We start from the raw sequence: 18,694 nt of genomic DNA on the forward strand, positions 1-18,694 counted from the left end.
AAAGGTGATAGAACAAAGCATATTTCTCCCAAATTTTTCTTCACTCATGATCTTCAAAATCAAGGGACAATTGATGTCCAACAGATCCGCTCAAGTGACAATCTGGCAAATTTTTTTTACAAAGTCACTCCCAAAATCCTCCTTTGAAAGATTGGTACATGAGATTGGGATGCGCCGATTTCGAGACATTAAATGATGTCGACAAGAGGGGGAGACTGTACTCTTTTTTCCTTGGTTAGGTTTTTTCCCATTAGATTTTTCTTGACAAGGTTTTTAATGAGGCAGTCTCCGTCACAAGAATATTATACTCTTTTTCCTTCACTAAAGTTTTTTTTTTTCTATTGGGTTTTTTTTTAGTAAGATTTTAACGAGGCATATTTCTAAATGGACATCCAAAGGGAGTGTTGCGATAAGAATGGGATGTGGATGCCCATTTCCTATGTAGGGCTCATATTCTCAAGGATGAAGTACATTAAAGGAACATTAAAAAAAGTTGAAAATGTAAACATGTTATACGTATATAAATAGGAGGCTAAAACCTCGGGAGAGAGACAGCAATAATAAAAACAAATATTCTCCCTCTCTCTTTTTTTTATATACACTACAATATAAAGCACTTCTTTACTTTCTTCTTTGTATGCTACTAGTGTAATATTAATATATTATAGTATAATAGTATTGGTAAATACTAATAGTTGTGTTTTTCTATTTATATTTTATTTTATTACCTCTTTCTTATTTATTTTACAATAATTTTATATTTATTTTTTAATTAATAATAATATTTAAATAAATTTACTGATTTATCTATATTTATCTTAAATCAAATAAGATATTAAAACAAAATTTAATTTTATACACTTTATACCAAATATATATATTAGTATCAAATACGATTAAAATAAATGCGAATATAGTCTAACAGGAAAATTTTTGTTTGCGAAAGAAAAGACGTGAGTTAGGATTTAAAATTAAACGAAATTTTAGAAAATGTATTTGCCAATATACAAAAATCTTTCTCATCTATTTATATTTTATATATAAAGTTAATACCAAAGTCATTTTACATTTAGCTTATGACACATAGATTACTTATAATATTGCATGTAAAATACATTATGGTAGATATTATTCTATTATAAAACTAAGCATATATATCTTTTTTTTTTAATCTTAATGTTATTTCTTGTTATGATTTTTACAATAATTAACAAGATGGTTCATACTAAAAAATTAATTTACATTTAAAAAAAATCATTAAAAATAATAATTGCTAACTTAAAACTTTTAAATTGAATCAAATAGTCAATCAATATTATTTTAATATTTATATTTTATTATTATAAAGGATCCTAAAAAAAAGTTTTGATTTAGAATTTTAAGAAAAATTATTATACTAATCTTTAATTTTTTGAGGAATTAACAGAATAAGGATAAGTGAATTCAATCAAGTAAAAATAACCAAATTCTAATTGTGTCTTAGCCTGCCCTCCAAGCACAACCTAATAAAAGAGTTGAGAGTTGAGACACACATACTAATAAGGTATTATACATTTTGAAAAGGTTAAAAACGCCCTTGTAAAATTAGATATGCCAAAAATATTGATTTTGAAAAATTATTATACTTAAAAGTAAAATGACACTGCCTTATTGGAAAATCCTTCCTCGCGTGTGGATCTTTGCTCTTCACTCTTCATTCTTGCTGTTGCTGTTCTACGCCTCCTTCTGCTGCAGCTGCTGTGAGTTTTCTCATCCCTAGTTATTTGCTCTCAATTTGTTGCTAATTGGTTGAATTCCAAAGTTAATTGAGGTCGTAATTTTTTTGGTGCGTTAAAATTGTAAATTTGTTTTGGCGTCTATTTGTTTTAGCATTGTTAAGATAAGATAGTCATAAAATTCGTTTCTACTCGTGTTTGATTATTCAGGTTTGATGTCCAGGTTCCTACGGAGGTTATTTTTTCTTTATAGAATTTAATTATTTTTCATTGTTGTGTTGTGTTTCTATTTAAAAGAAAAAATAATGATAATGATAGAACAAAGCGGTTGGACTGGACTAGAAGTCACTAAAGTGATGTTTGAGCTCTTCAAATGTTATTGACACCTCTATTATTCTAGATTTCATATATAATAATGCATGCGCTAATGCGTTCTTGTGCTCTGGAATATATATTTTACTGCTTAACGTTAAACTTGATAAATAATCTTTGAAGAAAGCTTTCGTATAAGGGAGTCATCATTTATTTACCATATTTTAAATCTTTCTGGTTGATTTTGTGTTGCATACATTTTCTTCAGACTTCAGCTATGGAGATAGTCAGATAGGCATTTAAAATTTAATGTTCTATTTTTAAAAGGGTAAAATTTTATCAAAATATAGGATTTAATTCATTTTCATAATTATTCCAAATTGAATTCCAAGCATCATAGTTCTATTCTATTACATTTAACCTTTCCAAACACTTTGTCAGAGACAAACCTCGTGTAAACGAGTCAAAAAGAAAGAGGAAGAATAAATCTTGAATGACGTTGTTTCAGGAAGACGATAGTGTTGTTTATGACAACTTGACGAGTATTAAATGGGGTTAGTGGCAGTTACATGGCATAATTTTCTAAGAAAATGTCATCCACAAAAGATAAGGTCTCTACAGACCTTGAAAGTTGATCATCAATTGGATCAAATTTTGTTGTCTCCACCGCTTGCTTCTCTGGACATACGTGATATCTGGACTCCCAAGTCTTATTGTCAGAATATTCCAGAAGTACATAAAAGCTGTAAGTATCTTATTCACTTGGTTCACATTGAATTTATCATTATTTCTTTGGATGTTAAATTCTAGCATTTAGATGATTTGATGGATGCCATGTCTTTCGAAGGCCTAATTTTTATCTATTCGTTAATCTCTTGCACTTTTTACTTCAATGAGAAAAATATGGGTGTTTTGGAGTAAAATTTATCTTAAACATTTCAGCTTAAACATCACCACTCATCTCTTCTTACATTGTTTTGCTTCCCTTTTTTTCACGCACTCCTCATTTTTGCTGAAATTGGATTTTTCCTAGCTCATTGAACCATTTTTTTATGACTAGTTTACATAACAGTGGGATAAGAAATGAAACAAAACTTTGAATGCAATTTGCTATGTGTTTTGTAATAAGGAGCAACATGAACAATCTATTCTTTATAGGATGGTAATATTCTGCAAATATGAATAGATTGAAAATTTGTGATTCTTTACTTCTTCTTGTAGCTCATATTGCTTCTTCTTCTGCCCTTTATTTATCAATTTTCCCATTGTAATTGATGTCTGCCTCAGTTAATGAACAGAATGCTGTGGTGCTTGATGGAAAGTTGATATCAATGGAAATCAAGTCAAAAATAGCTGATGAGGTAAGAAGAATGAAGAAATGCCTCGGAAAAGTTCCTGGATTAGCTGTAGTTTTGGTGGGCGAGAGAAGGGAATCTCAAATTTATGTTCGCAATAAGGTAACGGCTTGTGAAGAAGTTGGAATCAGGTCTATGGTGACTGAATTATCCACTGATTGTGCAGAAGCAGAAGTTCATAATGCTGTCATGCAATATAACAAGGATCCATCAATTCATGGCATTCTTGTGCAGCTTCCTCTACCTAAAGTAATTTCTGAATCTTTGACTTCAATAAGTTAGCTACACTTTGATCTTCTTGTACATTTCTTTGTTGATGTCAAAAGAATTTATCTTCTGTGCTGAAGCAGTATTCATAGAATAAGAATTCTCAGAATTTGGTTTGTTTTGGGTGATTGGAAATAACAATTGCCAAAATGACCCGTAGTTTTCAGTGTCCGACCATTTAGGAGGGCTAAGGGATCCTATATTCCCAAGCGTCCTATTTCTGTATATTATTGCAAATTTTCATTGTTAATACCTAATCGTTAATACATAAAGTACATATTTCAGGCTTGGGCTTGATATTGAAACCTCAGCCATTACGGATTAATTTCCCGTTATTCTAACTTCCTTCTTCGCTGGCACCAGTTCTAACAATCACCATAGATATGCCTTAACCCAACTTCAGTTCTAGTTCTCAAACTTGAGGTGTCCACTATCCACTACCACATATCATTATCCACCCAAATTGCATTAATAAATCACAATGCACCCAACCCACTGATACTTCCTCATATATCATACAAGCCCAAATTTCTTAAAAACAAAACATCCTTAATGGTATGCACGTACAGAAACAGAATTTGATGCTATTGTCAAAATTGATCATGGGAAATGAAGTAGGAACTTTAGTTTATTTGATGCCACTTTTATGTAAAATAATGCAAATTTTAATTAACATTATGAAAATTTGATTCTGATCATATAATAATTAATAATTCAATGGTAACATTCATCTGGTTAAATATAATTCTAATCATACAATAAATTAATAATTCAATGGTAACCTTCATCTGGTTGTTTGGGAGTCATTTACAGGTGAAATATTGTTTTATTGTTTGTCTTTTCTGTACATTCAAAGTAAATAGTTAAAACAATTGAGGATTAGAAGAGATGTCTAGAATTTTCTAGAGTTTCTGTTGTTAACTTGTTGCAATAATGTTTAGTACAGCATCTAGATGAGGAAAAAGTTTTGGATGCTGTATGCCTTGAGAAAGATGTCGATGGCTTTCATCCCCTTAATATGGGGAATCTCGCAATAGCAGGAAGGGAGCCACTATTTACTCCATGTACTCCAAAAGGCTGCATTGAATTATTGCTTAGAGCTGGTGTGGAGATTACGGGGAAGAAAGCTGTAGTAATCGGAAGAAGTAATATTGTTGGTTTGCCGACATCCTTGTTATTGCAGGTAAGAATCTATTTCAGTTGAATGTCTGAATCGATCATGGTGGCTTCTTTAGTTCATCTTCTTGTACATAATGATATCATCTTCTTTGCTGGCAGAGACACCATGCCACAGTCACCGTTGTACATGCATTTACAGAAAACTCGAAACAGGTCACTTGTGAAGCTGACATTGTAGTTTCAGCTGCTGGACTGCCGAATTTGGTGCGTGGCGACTGGATAAAACCTGGTGCAGTTGTGATTGATGTCGGCACAACTCCTGTTGAGGTGAGTTAGTAATCCCCATCAAATAACTTCTCATATTTCAGCTGCTGCATTCAAAAGTTTCAATTGACCAACTTGTCATGAAAACTTCAACAATCTTTTCTAAAAAAGTAATAAGTTGTTAGGTGAAGACATTTTAAATTTTTAATTGTTTCCATGGCTTAATGCACAATCTTATCTTTGTTACGGTACAAGGACGCTGGTATCCTTTATATAATCAGTAGTTGAGATTTGATCACAAATTTTGTAAATCTTAAAAATTAATAACTTTGGTTAACATTACAAATGGCAGATTTTACCACAAATAACAAAAGCGTATCATTATTCTATAATTTTAACGAGATACAGGAAAAACCCAACAGATTAATGATCACGCAGTGACGGATGTATATATAATGTTGTGGGAGCAAGTGCCCCCACTAGAATTCAAAAAATTTGTGAGTAGTATATAGTAATAATATTTATTTACCCCCATTATGTTATTAAATTTGCCCCCATTATATTAAACTAGAATGAGACCCGCGCGATGTGCGGGACGATAAATTAATGATAGTATATAATAAATATTAAAAATTGCTATGTTTTGTAGAATTAAATTAAATGTGTAAACTAAAGTTAAATTTGAAAGGTGTTTTAATTAAAATAATTTGTAGTACAAAAGATTTGAATGTTAGAATTGTACAAAGTGACATTTTTATTTGATGGTTTGATTTTTGCATTTGCTTTTGTTGATGGACTTAGTCTTCTTATGTAGTGCTCGTCTTTCTTTTTCTTTATTGGTTGTTGTTAGAGTTGCTTTCTTCTTTCTGTCGTAGATTCTTGTGAAGGCATGTTTTTTATGAATTGTTGAGTTGTATGCACTTTCTATTGTGTTGTTTGTTCCATCTTTGCATGTATGTTCTTCTTCCGAAGATGTGTCTTGAATTTGTATGATTTTCTTTCTCCCTTAATCTCTTGATGGATATGTGATCTTTGTCTGATGATATTAGTGTTGGCGAAGTTGGTTCCTATAATCAATGAATAATTTAAATTAGAAACAAAAATGATGTCTTGAATAAGTGAATTTTTTCTGGAGTATTACCTGTTTTATTTGTTGTAATGGGTGTTGATTTTTGTTCGAACAAATGTCTTTGACAATCTTTTTTGAGATTCAAATCATTTACTTTGACTTCAAATATAAGTGTAAGGTTGCACAAATTTCTCAATTGGGGCGGTGTTTCAATGTCATTACTTTTCTGAAGTGTCATTAGATTTGAAGCAGTTGTGCCCAATACTTTTTTTTCTTCACTATCAAATAGTACAAAAATTGTTGTAGCACTTTGATCTGAAATAAGTATTGGGTTAGTAACTAATAATTTGATAGATGAAATTATGAAAAGTATATAGGGTTACCTTATTGTTGGATGTTGTGGTTGTTAATGTTTTTCATAGACGAACCACGCAAACTTTGATACACCAATTGTCTGTTTGTTTGGTAATATTGTCCAAAGAATGATGTTTCATTGAGTAAGTTTGAGATGTTGTGTAGTTCGGAAATAAATTTAGGTCAAATAGTATGAAATTTGAATTTTTGTAACATAAAATTTATTATGATTAATAATATTATTATGACATTTGTAATATGGATGTTTATTACATTTAATGAGTTATTTATAGAAATTAATCATTGGGGGTTATAAACTTATCGTATTGTTTATAACGTAAGATATAATAAATATAGGGATATGTATTCAATGTCTTTGTAGGTTAATTTCTAATTATCGGTGTTTTTTATTTTTTGTGTAGTTTATTTTTTTTGCTGATTTGGAAATAATAGGTGATTTGGCAAAAATTGAGTGGTTGATTCTAAAATTTTTGCCAAGTAAGCGACATTGTTGACATGGCATTAGTAGGAGGAGAAACATGTCTTAGAAGTAATGTGGGTAAACTTATATATCTACTTTTATATATTAATAATAGATTACTATGAAATTTATTTTGTTATGCGATATATATTTGTTTCCCACTAGACAAAATTTTTTGGATTCATCACTGAGTATCTTACAAAGCTAAAGTGTTGCAGGATCCTAGCTATGAGGACGGTTACCGTCTTGTTGGTGATGTATGCTTTGAAGAAGCTGTTAGGGTTGCTTCCATTATTACCCCTGTCCCCGGAGGGGTTGGACCTATGACTGTTGCTATGCTACTACTTAACACACTGGATTCTGCAAAACGCATTCTTAATTTTACTTGATCTACTGTTTAGTTGACTCATACTTCTCATTAAACTTTTTATTTTTAGAACAGAAGAGGACTAGTTTATAAAGTTTTGAATGATCTTTTAATGTATCTTTGTACTTGAACAAGGACTAACTTAGAAAATATAAATGTTAGAAAATTTCATGAGATTAGTTAATCAAATGCGTTGTATTTATCTAATGTTGTCTTTATTGTGAACTTAGTTCATGAGTTCAAGTGGTTTAGTGCCATGAAATTTTTTATTTTATATCGAAAGTGGATACTTGCTGTTGGTTCTTTTCACAATTCAAGGACACATCAAGCTGAAGCAGCATATACTATGGCTTAGACGAGAAAGAAGTGAGTTTTGCTTCTAAATTGAGAATCAGTTATTGTTATAGCGAGTACATTACTATAAAGAGTGTGTTTATACATTCTAAATATTTGTATTGAGAAATACCTATAAGAAAGTATTAATAATAGAATCATCTTATTTTCTCTCTTATTTTGTTTTTACCATCTTTATTTTACAAATTGTTAATGTTGGTCCACGATCCAATATGCATAATGTGTTTTATGGTTTTAAAAAATAGTGTCTTTGGAGAGGGACTTCTTCATAAATATACAAATGAGACGATAGCAATAAAGCATATTAGTTGGAATCCATTGAGTTCTAGATAATATTAATTTATTTTGTATATAAAATGGAAGTATATCCCAAAATATAAATTGCCAGAGCTTCTTGGGGCCCTATATAATTATTGTATTGATTAAAGCAACTTGGATGTCGGATATCTCTCTGGATAGGTGATGATGATAATGATAACTAACACATTGTTGTATATTTATTTTGTTTCGTACACCAATTTCATATATCTTTTTTTTTTTAATTTAGATGGGATGTGCCACACTGCCACTCATCTTAATTCTCAAGTGCATTCTACATTTCTACATACCACCGAAAAAAATAAGAGTGAAATCATTTTGACTTCTTAAAAATGATTATTTTGATAAAATAAACCTCAAAAAATGTAAATGATAAAATGATCCTAAAAATATGTTTCATTTGACAAACCAAATCAAATGTTCAGTCAATTTATCTATGTACTTATAGATGTTTGGTTCATTTTGTCAAATAGATCATATCTTTAGAATGTGATTTTATCATTCTAGTCTTTTAGAGTCTTTTGCCTAAATTGTAATCTTTTAAAAGTGTAAAATAGTTATTTGCTCATGAAAGTATATGCAACAATTATATTAAATAAAATGAATACAAATATTTGCTCAGACAGTATACGTAACCCCAATATCTTAAACAAAATGAATACAAATAACATATAGCTATTTTTATAATCGAGACCAGTACAAAACATGTCATTTTTTTGTAAAGAAAAGAAAAGTGAAAAGAAAATTATATGTAGTGTGTGATGAACTTTGTATCATGTGCAAAAGGATTTTCGTTGTAACGATATCATTAACATTGCAAAGGCTTCTTGATGAAATAATACAAGTTCGAAAAGAGATAAATGAAGATACAATTCATATTTTAAATTTATTATTAAAAAGCCATGAAAATGATCTTACAAATTTTACACTCATGAAAAAACACAGAAATCAGCATAACACCTCAATTCATACATGCAATGCAAGAACACAACGGAGACACCCTCCTTCATGCAAAAGGTCAAATGCTTTGTTAATCTCAGGAAGGTTCAAACTGTGTGTAATGTACTCATCAACCTTGATTTCCTGCAAACAAGTGTAGACCAATCAATATAGTAAGGTATGAAATGTAATTTATTTACTAATATCTATATCATAAACTAAAAACACATTGTACATTTTCAAGTATATTGGTTTAAATGATTTTGATGCATAAAATAGGACACTAGTTAAAAAAACCTTTTACCTTCTTCATGTACTTGTCAACAAGCCAAGGTACTTGTGACCTGCTCTTGAAGCCTCCGAAAGCTGTTCCTTTCCAGACTCGCCCGGTCACCAACTGGAAGGGCCGAGTCGATATTTCTTGACCTGATGCTGCAACACCTACAATTACTGATGTACCCCAGCCCTGAAATTTTCAACAAGAAACATATGTTTTCTTATGGCTTAAATGTAAACATAATTTATAATGGAATACTATGGTATCATCCAATCCATATAGTATCATTGACATACAATGAAACATGTAAAACTTTCTTCTCTCTTTCAAAATCACTTCTAGAGGAACTATCAAACACAAATCACTTTACATTAAAATCAGTTCTGCCGGAATTCATTCACCTAGAACCAATTCTACAAATGCAGAACCAAACATTAACAGTTATTTTTTTTTCTTGTTTACAGTGGCCATAATGTGATTATATGAACAATGCAACTAACAATGAGGTATTAGCAGCACTCACTTTATGGCAGCATTCCAAAGCAGCTCTCATCACCGAGACATTTCCAATGCACTCAAAGCTGTAATCAACTCCACCATCTGTGAGATCAGCTATGACCTGCTGAATTGGCTTTTCATGCTCCTTTGGATTGATAAACTCTGTGACTCCAAAATTCTTTGCTGCAAAGTAAAAACTATAACAAGTTCAATAACAGTAAGAAACTTATAAGATGAACACTATCTTCATCGTGTCCTTTCTCAAATAGAAACTGAATAGAACCAGAACTCAGAGCAAGCAAAAGAATTTGAAGTTTTATTAATACATTACTAGACTTTTGTTGTATTTATTGAACATAACTTATACTTCTTAATTGTTTTCTTTATGATCTACATATGTCATTTTACTATTTCTATATTTTATTAATTTGTTTCTGAATCATACGATACGAAATGGTTGATTCACGACTCAAAAAATTATCAAATGATTTACAAATTGAAAAATATGATTCTTATACTGAGTCTACAACTATTACAAAAGAAGGAATAAACCAATAAAATATAATACAAACCAATAGAGAAATTATATCACTCATATAATGGCCATAGATTCCAATTTGAAAATGAAATTCTTTTGCGTAGACTCGTGTGCGAAGGGGGATGCAGGGGAAAGGGGGGGGGGGGATGGAATTATTTACTTTTCGTCCTTTGTCAGATGGCCTAAAATTTTGTTTCAATTGTACTGTCAGACACCAGGTTATATGTGAAGACACAAAAGTTGGAAACATATTTGTCAAACAATATGGAGATATCAAAACCAGATCACTCTACAACAACAGGCAGATTTTGTGAAAATCACGTCAAGCAATTTTTTATTATGTAGTATGTACCTCTTTCAAACTTATTGCGATCGATATCTATGCCAATAATCCGTGATGCACCGGCAGCTTTTGCACCCTCCGCAACCTATCAAGTATAATTGTGAGTCATAATATATAGAAGCTTGATGGAGACACTGCAAAATCTAATATTGTCTTTTTGGAAACTTACAGCAAGACCAACAGTTCCAAGGCCAAAAACAGCAACAATTGAACCTGCTTCCACCTTTGCTGTGTTCCAAACAGCTCCAAGGCCTAAATTTACCAAATTAATCAAATTCAAAATGTGAATTAAGCATAAACTATAAAAATCCAACATAAGTTTAATAAGAAAAGCCATCACACTGCATCAAATTCCACAAATTATTGTCAACCAAACATAATTTCAAAGCAGAATTCTCAATAGGGGACATTGACAAGATAATAGGAACCGAAATATTTGCTTAACAAAGGATATGACGAAAAATCAATCCCAAATATGATCTTCAAAGCCTTCTTGGTTCGTATACAATTTCAAAAGAGAGGGAGATAAAGGATAAGACTGAAAACATTGTTTTAAGATATCAAACAAAATATTTATGTGTTGAATAATAGTCATATAAGGATAATTAAGTGAAGAATATGGAGTAAGTCTTGTATAGCATTTCACTGTTTAATATTTACAAACAAGGTTATGCTAGCGATGAAATGTATTTGTATGGCAACAAAAGAGGAATTTGTTATAATTATCTACGAGAGGGTTGGTAGAATTTTAGGTTCTAAGATCTGTCCTTCACTCTTTTAAGAGCAGAATACTAATAAAGGCCTTTATTGCAGCAGCAGCCTCTTTAAAAAGGATCCAAAGGGATCAAAGGTGTTAATAGCCTCTAAAGCCACTTGTGCTATCACTCTAAAGAGCTTCTCAAGATATATTTCGAAGCGTTTTATTCTGTGGGACAATCTAGATTTTATTCTGCAACCATTATGATCAGGAATCTGTGTAGTTCAACATGCATCAAGATGAAACTAGTTGCAGCTTATACTACTCACAGATAATGCACTTTAAGGATATGCTAAAAGTTGCAAGATCTCAATACAAATTCCATAGAGGATATAACTAACTTACCAGTTGGAACCCCACATCCAAGAAGACAAACTTTATCCAAAGGTGCATTGGGATCAATCTTAGCCACACTAACATCATGAACAACAGTGTATTGACTAAATGTGGAAGTTCCCATGAAATGATAGATAGGCTTTCCATTGACGGAGAAACGACTCTTGCGATCGCTCAGCATGACGCCGACTCCGGTGGCCGAACGGACCTTGCCACAGAGGTTTGTTTTGCCGGATTTGCAGAACTTGCAGTCTCCACATTCAGCTTGGTAGCAGGGTATGACATGATCACCAGGCTGAACTGAAGTAACACCTTCGCCAACACTTTCCACAATCCTATACCAAAACGTAGAACTTCTATTAACAACAATTAAGCATTCCAATGTTTATGCTTTTAATTCTAATCATGTAGCTTAAAATGTATTCTAATCCAAATAAATCTCTGCATACCCAGCAGCCTCATGACCAAGTATACAGGGGAATAGACCTTCTGGATCCTGCAAAAGCAATTAATTGATTTAGGTAGAATAGATTTTAGGGTAAAAGTGATTCTGATAGAGTAAAAAAGTTTCATTTCTCCTAGAATTTTGGATAGAAGTAATAGAATATCACCAAAATTAATATTCCTCCCCGAAAATTGATTCTGGTACCTCTCAACAAGTTTCAACACACACACATGAACCAATCATACTATAACATTCTATCAGAGCAAATACAACAAACACCACCAATGCCCTTACCCACTAAATGAGTTCACCTACTTGAATCAAAGGGCACCATTATGTTCAGTCAAAACGGTAGGTTAACTTACATGCATCATAGATATTATAAACTTGTTGCAATGCATAGTAAAGTCACAACTCATATCAATCATTGTAATATATTAACAATACATCAAAATTAATCTAAACAAAATAGAGATAAAGAGAAACTTTTTTCCTAATTTGTTCACCATTGACTGTACATACATCAGATCCCATAAAATAAAAAAAAAAAAAAAAAAGAAAACCAAAAAGCAACTAGTCCCTCCTTCTCAAATTAACTGTCCCTTTTAACTTTTTGATCCGTTAAAAAGTTAATGTATCTAGACACAGCATCAAAATTTCGATGAATCGAAAGAGTGAAAGATACACTTAATTCAAGAATGAGTGAGTAATTAGATACCAAAGTAACAAGAATTTGAGATAAAATGAAAAGATAGTGATACCTTGCCACTCCAAGTATAAGCATCTGTGTGACAGAGAGCAGAGTAGAGAATTTTGATTCTGACCTCTCCAGCCTGCGGTGGTGCCACGTCAACATCCTCAACACTCAATGGCTTGTTTGGTTCCCAAGCCACAGCAGCTTCACAAACAACAACAACAATTAAATCATGTTTCGCTCATTCATTTCAATTCATTCATGTATAAACAACAGAAAAATGAATCACAATTCACGTGAAAAGGAGAAAAGATATATATAGATATACCTTTGCAGGTGATTACTTTTCCCTGTGTAGCCATGGAAATGTAAGACAAGGAAGAAAAGTGATATGAGAAGAGAGAAAGAGAGAGTGAGGGAAATGAAATGAAAGTGAGATTCACGTGAAAGAATTAGGAATTAGGAGAAGCTTGAGTCTAAAAGAGAAAAAACATGAACATGTGAATATGTCAAAATCATAAATGAACAAACAAATCAATTACAGACTCTTCTTTCTCGGAGATAAGAGCTTGTTATCTTCACGTCATCTTGATGTTCCCTCTCAACCGATAAAACAATCCAAATGATAATAATTGATCTATTCACTAATTCACGTGTTATGTTTATGTATGTTTTTTAGTGATAAAAATATTAGGCACATGTGATATAGAATAAATCGCTTTAGAGTTTAATTTTAATACAAAGTGTAAAAATTTTATAAAGTAGTTGAATCATGTTTGCGTTTGGATCAGGGATGGCAATGAGTATACAAGGGTAGGGTTTATAACCAACTTTAACCCGATTTGTAAGTTGAAATTTTTATATAAATTCAATCTTATTTTATTTGTGGGTCGAGAATATCCCAATTCTAATCCTATCCGTTTTTAATTCGCGGATACCCGATCCAACTCCCAGGTTATAAAAAATATACAACATTATTATATAATTTGATAATAATTTAAAATAGAACTGACTTTTATGTAAAAAAGAAAAAGTATTAAATTACTAGTTAATAATTTTTTTTTAGTGGCTAAGAATCTTTTGTATTTAGTGAGAGATTTTTGGTTCAACATCCACTTAAGACATATTTTTATATAAGTATATAACATGTACATATATAGGGTGCGAGTTGGTCGAGTAGGGTTGAGACTGAACCCTCATCCTACCCGACCTGCACGAGAACTATACCTACACCCTACCCTATCCGCTGCGGATCGGGTTGATAACCCTACCTGACTAGATGAGGTCAGCTTGAAAATCCGCGGGTAGGGTACGTGTTGCCACCCCAAATTTGGATTATATTTTAAATAATAAATTTAAAAATTAGTAACTTTTATTTAGGATTAATAATGGATGAGAAGAGATAAGATTTAAGCTCTATGGTAACTCTTTTACGAGTAAATACTCATTTGTTCCTGTAGAATTTTTTATTCAACACTTTAGTCTCTGACAAATTTATATTTTCTAAAAGTCCTTGAGAATTATTCTCATTGGACAAATTGATCCCTCAGTCGCTTTGAATCAATTTTTCTACATGCGTGTTGGACAAATAAATTCCTAATAAATTATATTATAAAATAATTAGATTTTCAAAGAATACACTCTAAAACAAATTAGTTTGCCTTTAAAATGATGCAAAGATTAACCTATCCAATAGAAATAATTCTTAAGGACTTTTGAAAATAAAAATTTGTTGAGAATAATCTAAAATTTCTTAAAAATTAATTTGGACATTTATTCTTCTTTTACACTAATAAAATAATAATGAACGAAAATTAAATTCTTAAAATTAATATATCTAAATTACAGTGCACCATAGCAACATTAATATTTGAATTAGAAAATAGAAATACAATAAGCAAAATATAATTTCTTAAAAAAAAAACAGAAGAAACGTCGATTTAAATTTTTTTTCATGACTGCGGCAGTATATTATTATTAGAAAAGCTCTACATCCATGTGATTTTTTTATCCAAGTTATCCAAGTAACTTCCTCAGCATGCGCATTCCTCCCTCCCTCAGTCATTTGTTATACACGCGCCTCATATAACGTAAACCTTATACTGCGTGATAAACCTTTCTCAACGTAAACATTCTGCTTCAACCTACTGCGTGATAAATCTTTTTCAACGTAAATCTCTTCTCGCGTTTTCGTTCTTCAACCTAATAAGCTTCGTCGTTCTTCACTGTTCGCGTTTTCTTCTTCTTCGTCGTTCTTTTTCTTCTTCGTTTTCTTCTTCAATTTACAATTCTGAATGGAATCAATGAATTATTCAACTTCAAATAAGTTGAATGAGAACGATCTGGTTTATTCTTCTGAAATGAATCATGCTGATGAGGTTTGGATTGTTTAATTTTGAATCGAATTGAATGGAATGCGATTGTTAATTTTATTTAAATTGAATTCAATGGACGTAGGTGTTTTTGACTTTGAATTGAATTGAATTGAATTGATAATATCTAAATTGTAGACAGAGGTGTTTCGAATTTGCTTTTGTATAATGCATTATGTTTCGTTCACTAAGTACTATACAATTATTTCACTGTGAGTATCTGTTCGGTTCGGTAAGCATAGAGGAGTTTGAATTTATTTTAATACACTGGATTATGTTTCGCTCACTCAGTACTTGTCCACTCAGTACTATAAAGTTGTTTCACCATGAGTACGTGTTCGGCTCGGTATGTAGAAAGGAGTATGTAAAAAAGATTAGAGGAACATATATATTGTATTATGTTTTATTCACTGAGTACTAAATAATTGTTTCACCGTAATGACGTTTTCGGTTCACCGTGCATACCAACTGTGTTGTGGATGAAAAATTTGTCCCAAAGGTGGGGATGATTTTTAAGACACTAGAAGAAGCTGCAAAGTTCTATAAACATTATTCCAAACTTGCCGGTTTTTCTACCAAAATAAAGAACATGACTCGGGATGGAGATAAAATTAAGAATCAACTAATCGTATGTACTAGAGAGGGGAGATGGAAATCCAAGATATCTCCAACTCTAAAGATAAACCCCTCAGCCGGGTTAAACTGTCTAGCCAGGCTTTATGTACACATAATGAAGGACGTCGGTCTTTGGACAATTTCCAAAGTTGTTCTAAATCACTCACATCCTTGCTGTCCAGACCGGGCAGAGATGCTCAAACAACACAGGGAGCTTAGCATGTTTGTGCGTCGCACCATCGAAACCCACAAGGAAGCTGGAATCAGACCGAGCAAAATTTACCAATCATTTGTGGCAACAGCTGGCAGCCACCGTGAATTAAGTTTTATAGAAAAAGATGTGAGGAATTACATCACAAGGGAAGCACGAAATATTTTTGAAGAAGACGATGCCAAAGAATTTGGGAAGTACCTACTAAGAATGAAAGAGAAGAACCAAAATTTCTTCTTTGAGCTCAACCTTGAAGGCCATCACTGCATTAAAGATGCATTCTGGGCCGATGTAAGAAGCAGGGCCGTATTTGAGTATTTTGGAGACGTGATTTCATTCGACACCACCTATAACACAAACAGGTATTTCGTTCAGTCACATATATTTTCATGTTCAGTGCGTGTACATCTTTCGGTTCACCACGGTCTGGGTGTGCTTATTTATGCAGGTACAATTTGGTTTTAGGTTCTTTTATGGGCGTGAATCACCACGGCCAGTCGACACTTCTCGGATGCGCACTGATGAAAAATGAGGACTTCCAATCATTCAAATGGCTATTTGAGTGTTGGCTACGTTGTATGGGAGGGAAGGCACCAAAAGGCATTCTTACCGATCAATGCGCATCGATTCAAAGGGCAATTGAGCTGTGCATGCCAACAACAATTCACCGGTGGTGCATCTGACACATCATGAAGAATATCCCAAACAAACTAAACGGCTACAAGCAACACGACAAAATTAATCAAGAGATGAGCTATGTTGTTTGAAACTCATACACAAAAGACGTATTTGATAGAAACTGGAACGATTTCATCACAAAGTACGGCCTTGAAGGCAACAAGTGGCTGTCAGGTAACCGAGGTTTCAATTCGAATTATTTTCATGCCCATACCTTTTTTTTTTCAAAACATGCATTGTTCTCGGTTCACCACACCATATTGGTTTTGTTTGTTATGCAGAGCTATACAAGGATTGGCATATATGGATTTCAGTTTACTTGGATCACCACTTCTGGGCCGGGATGAGAAGCACACAAAGGAGCGAGAGCATGCATTCATTTTTCAACAAGTTCATTACACGTAACAGCTTCTTGAGACAATTCGTGAAGCAATACGACAATTGCCTAGCAAGCAGAGAGAAAACAGAGAGAGAATTCGATGCTGCAGATTTTCACACCGTAATACCTTGTGCAACAAAATTAGCAATAGAGGCCTAGTTTCAACACGTGTATACCCACAAGAAGTTCAGGGAAGTTCAAGCACAATTCAGAGGTAAAGTGAGCTGTATCACAAGATCAATGCATTCCACCCTAGGTTTCATACGAAGTCGTAGAGTAGGTTTCTAACTCGACATTCAACAAGTTTTTGGTCACGTACGACGCAGTATCATGAGAGGTAAAGTGCCAGTGCTTGCTGTTCGAGTCAAGAGGCATATTTGTGACGCCATTCCCTGAGCGTCCTAAGCTTTGAGCGAGTGGATAACGTTGCACCGAAATACATATTGGAACGCTGGAGCAAGAACATAAAGAGGAGGCACACACATCAAGAGCAGCCAAGATGAGCCTCTATTGGAGCCAAGAAGTAAGAGATTCGACGAATTGCTGTTTCGATCGTACAATATATGCGAATTTGCATCTGAGTCCGAGGAGTTGACCGGAATTCTGCACCGAGCGTTTGACAAGGTCATGGCGGAGACGCAAGAATATCAAGAGAGAAGCAAAGAAAAAAGTTTATTATCCCACGAAGAAGTGACATTGAGCGAGGTGAACGACCTTCAAATCCCGCCACGCGTCAAAACAAGAGGTCGGCCCAAGAACAGACTTGGATCAAACCTGGAAAAAAAGATCTCAAATGCCACAAAGAAAAAGAAAAAGACAGCTCCAAGTGAGGTAAAATTGACTTGCTTTCGATTAGGTAAAAATTCATTTGTGCATTTGCTAATATACGATTAATTATGTCTTTTGTAGTTGAACCTTTTAGATTGTGGATCATCGATTCAGTCAAGCTCCACTCTTTACGATGCATTAGATATGCATTTTCCCAGAGAGAATTATAGGAGTTTTAGTTTTTATTAATATAAATTTCAGTTCACTGCATTTTAATTTTTTATTAATATAAATGTCAGAGTTCAGGTGTTTCTGAAACTAAAAACTGGTAGAAATATTTTATTATAATTAGTTTTCTGCTATATTGATATATGCAGTTTTTCGATTCGTCTAGTGTATTAATTTCTAAGGAATATAAACAATGAAAAGGTTAATATTGAATAATTAAAATTTGTTCTGGGAAACGGGACTCAGGTGTAGTGCTAGTTACATTTAAACATGTTTTTCGTGTTATTAATTAAACAAAACTTATTAAAAGAATCTAAAAGAGTAACATAAATAATTTTAACTTACATTGGTGGAGTTTTAAAACTCTTTCTTGGATGGATTTTCTTTTTTCTAAAATATTTTACCGTGCTTTTCGGGGTATTTTTCAGGAAAAAAAAGATAACAAATTAAAATTAGAAACCTAGATTAGGGGTTAGTGTTTAGGATTTTAGGGTTTTAGGGGTGAGGGTTTTGGGTTTTGGGTTTTGGGTTTTAGGGTTTATAGGTTCAGTGTTCATGGTTCATGGTTCAGGGTTCAGGGTTTAAGGTTTAAAGCTTAGGATTTAGCGGTTAGGGCTTAGGGTTTAGGGGTTTAGGGTTTA

At 32.7% G+C, this 18,694-nt stretch overlaps 2 protein-coding genes and 1 pseudogene across 4 annotated transcripts; 2 read left to right on the forward strand and 1 right to left on the reverse strand.

The window, feature by feature from the left end:
* Window positions 1-1,507: 1,507 nt before the first annotated feature.
* Window positions 1,508-7,480, forward strand: LOC107625116 (Amino acid dehydrogenase family protein). 3 transcript variants are annotated; one of them, XM_016327694.3, is made up of 6 exons: window positions 1,508-1,739; window positions 2,536-2,772; window positions 3,315-3,631; window positions 4,596-4,832; window positions 4,928-5,095; window positions 7,155-7,480. In XM_016327694.3, exons 2-6 carry the CDS (start codon window positions 2,577-2,579, stop codon window positions 7,323-7,325), a joined length of 1,089 nt encoding a protein of 362 aa, XP_016183180.1. In that variant the 5' UTR covers window positions 1,508-1,739; window positions 2,536-2,576; the 3' UTR covers window positions 7,326-7,480. The 3 variants fall into 3 exon arrangements, with proteins under 3 accessions (XP_016183180.1, XP_088361190.1, XP_020971332.1); XM_088505064.1 differs by lacking the exon at window positions 7,155-7,480 and adding an exon at window positions 6,909-7,013; XM_021115673.2 differs by having other exon boundaries at window positions 1,619-1,739; window positions 2,469-2,772.
* A 1,283-nt stretch (window positions 7,481-8,763) lies between these two features.
* LOC107625117 (alcohol dehydrogenase class-3) lies at window positions 8,764-13,448 on the reverse strand. Its single transcript, XM_016327695.2, has 9 exons — window positions 13,131-13,448; window positions 12,870-13,006; window positions 12,113-12,159; window positions 11,673-11,998; window positions 10,740-10,822; window positions 10,580-10,655; window positions 9,715-9,872; window positions 9,219-9,380; window positions 8,764-9,058 (listed from the first exon to the last, which is right to left on the reverse strand). Exons 1-9 carry the CDS (start codon window positions 13,162-13,164, stop codon window positions 8,942-8,944), a joined length of 1,140 nt encoding a protein of 379 aa, XP_016183181.1. The 5' UTR covers window positions 13,165-13,448; the 3' UTR covers window positions 8,764-8,941.
* Window positions 13,449-15,904: 2,456 nt separating this feature from the next.
* LOC148573329 (protein FAR1-RELATED SEQUENCE 5-like) lies at window positions 15,905-18,074 on the forward strand (annotated as a pseudogene).
* The last annotated feature ends 620 nt before the right edge of the window (window positions 18,075-18,694 follow it).

Source organism: Arachis ipaensis, chromosome B2 (genome assembly GCF_059453495.1).
Source record: "Arachis ipaensis isolate K30076 ecotype BB chromosome B2, ASM5945349v1, whole genome shotgun sequence".
Classification (NCBI taxonomy): domain Eukaryota; kingdom Viridiplantae; phylum Streptophyta; class Magnoliopsida; order Fabales; family Fabaceae; genus Arachis; species Arachis ipaensis.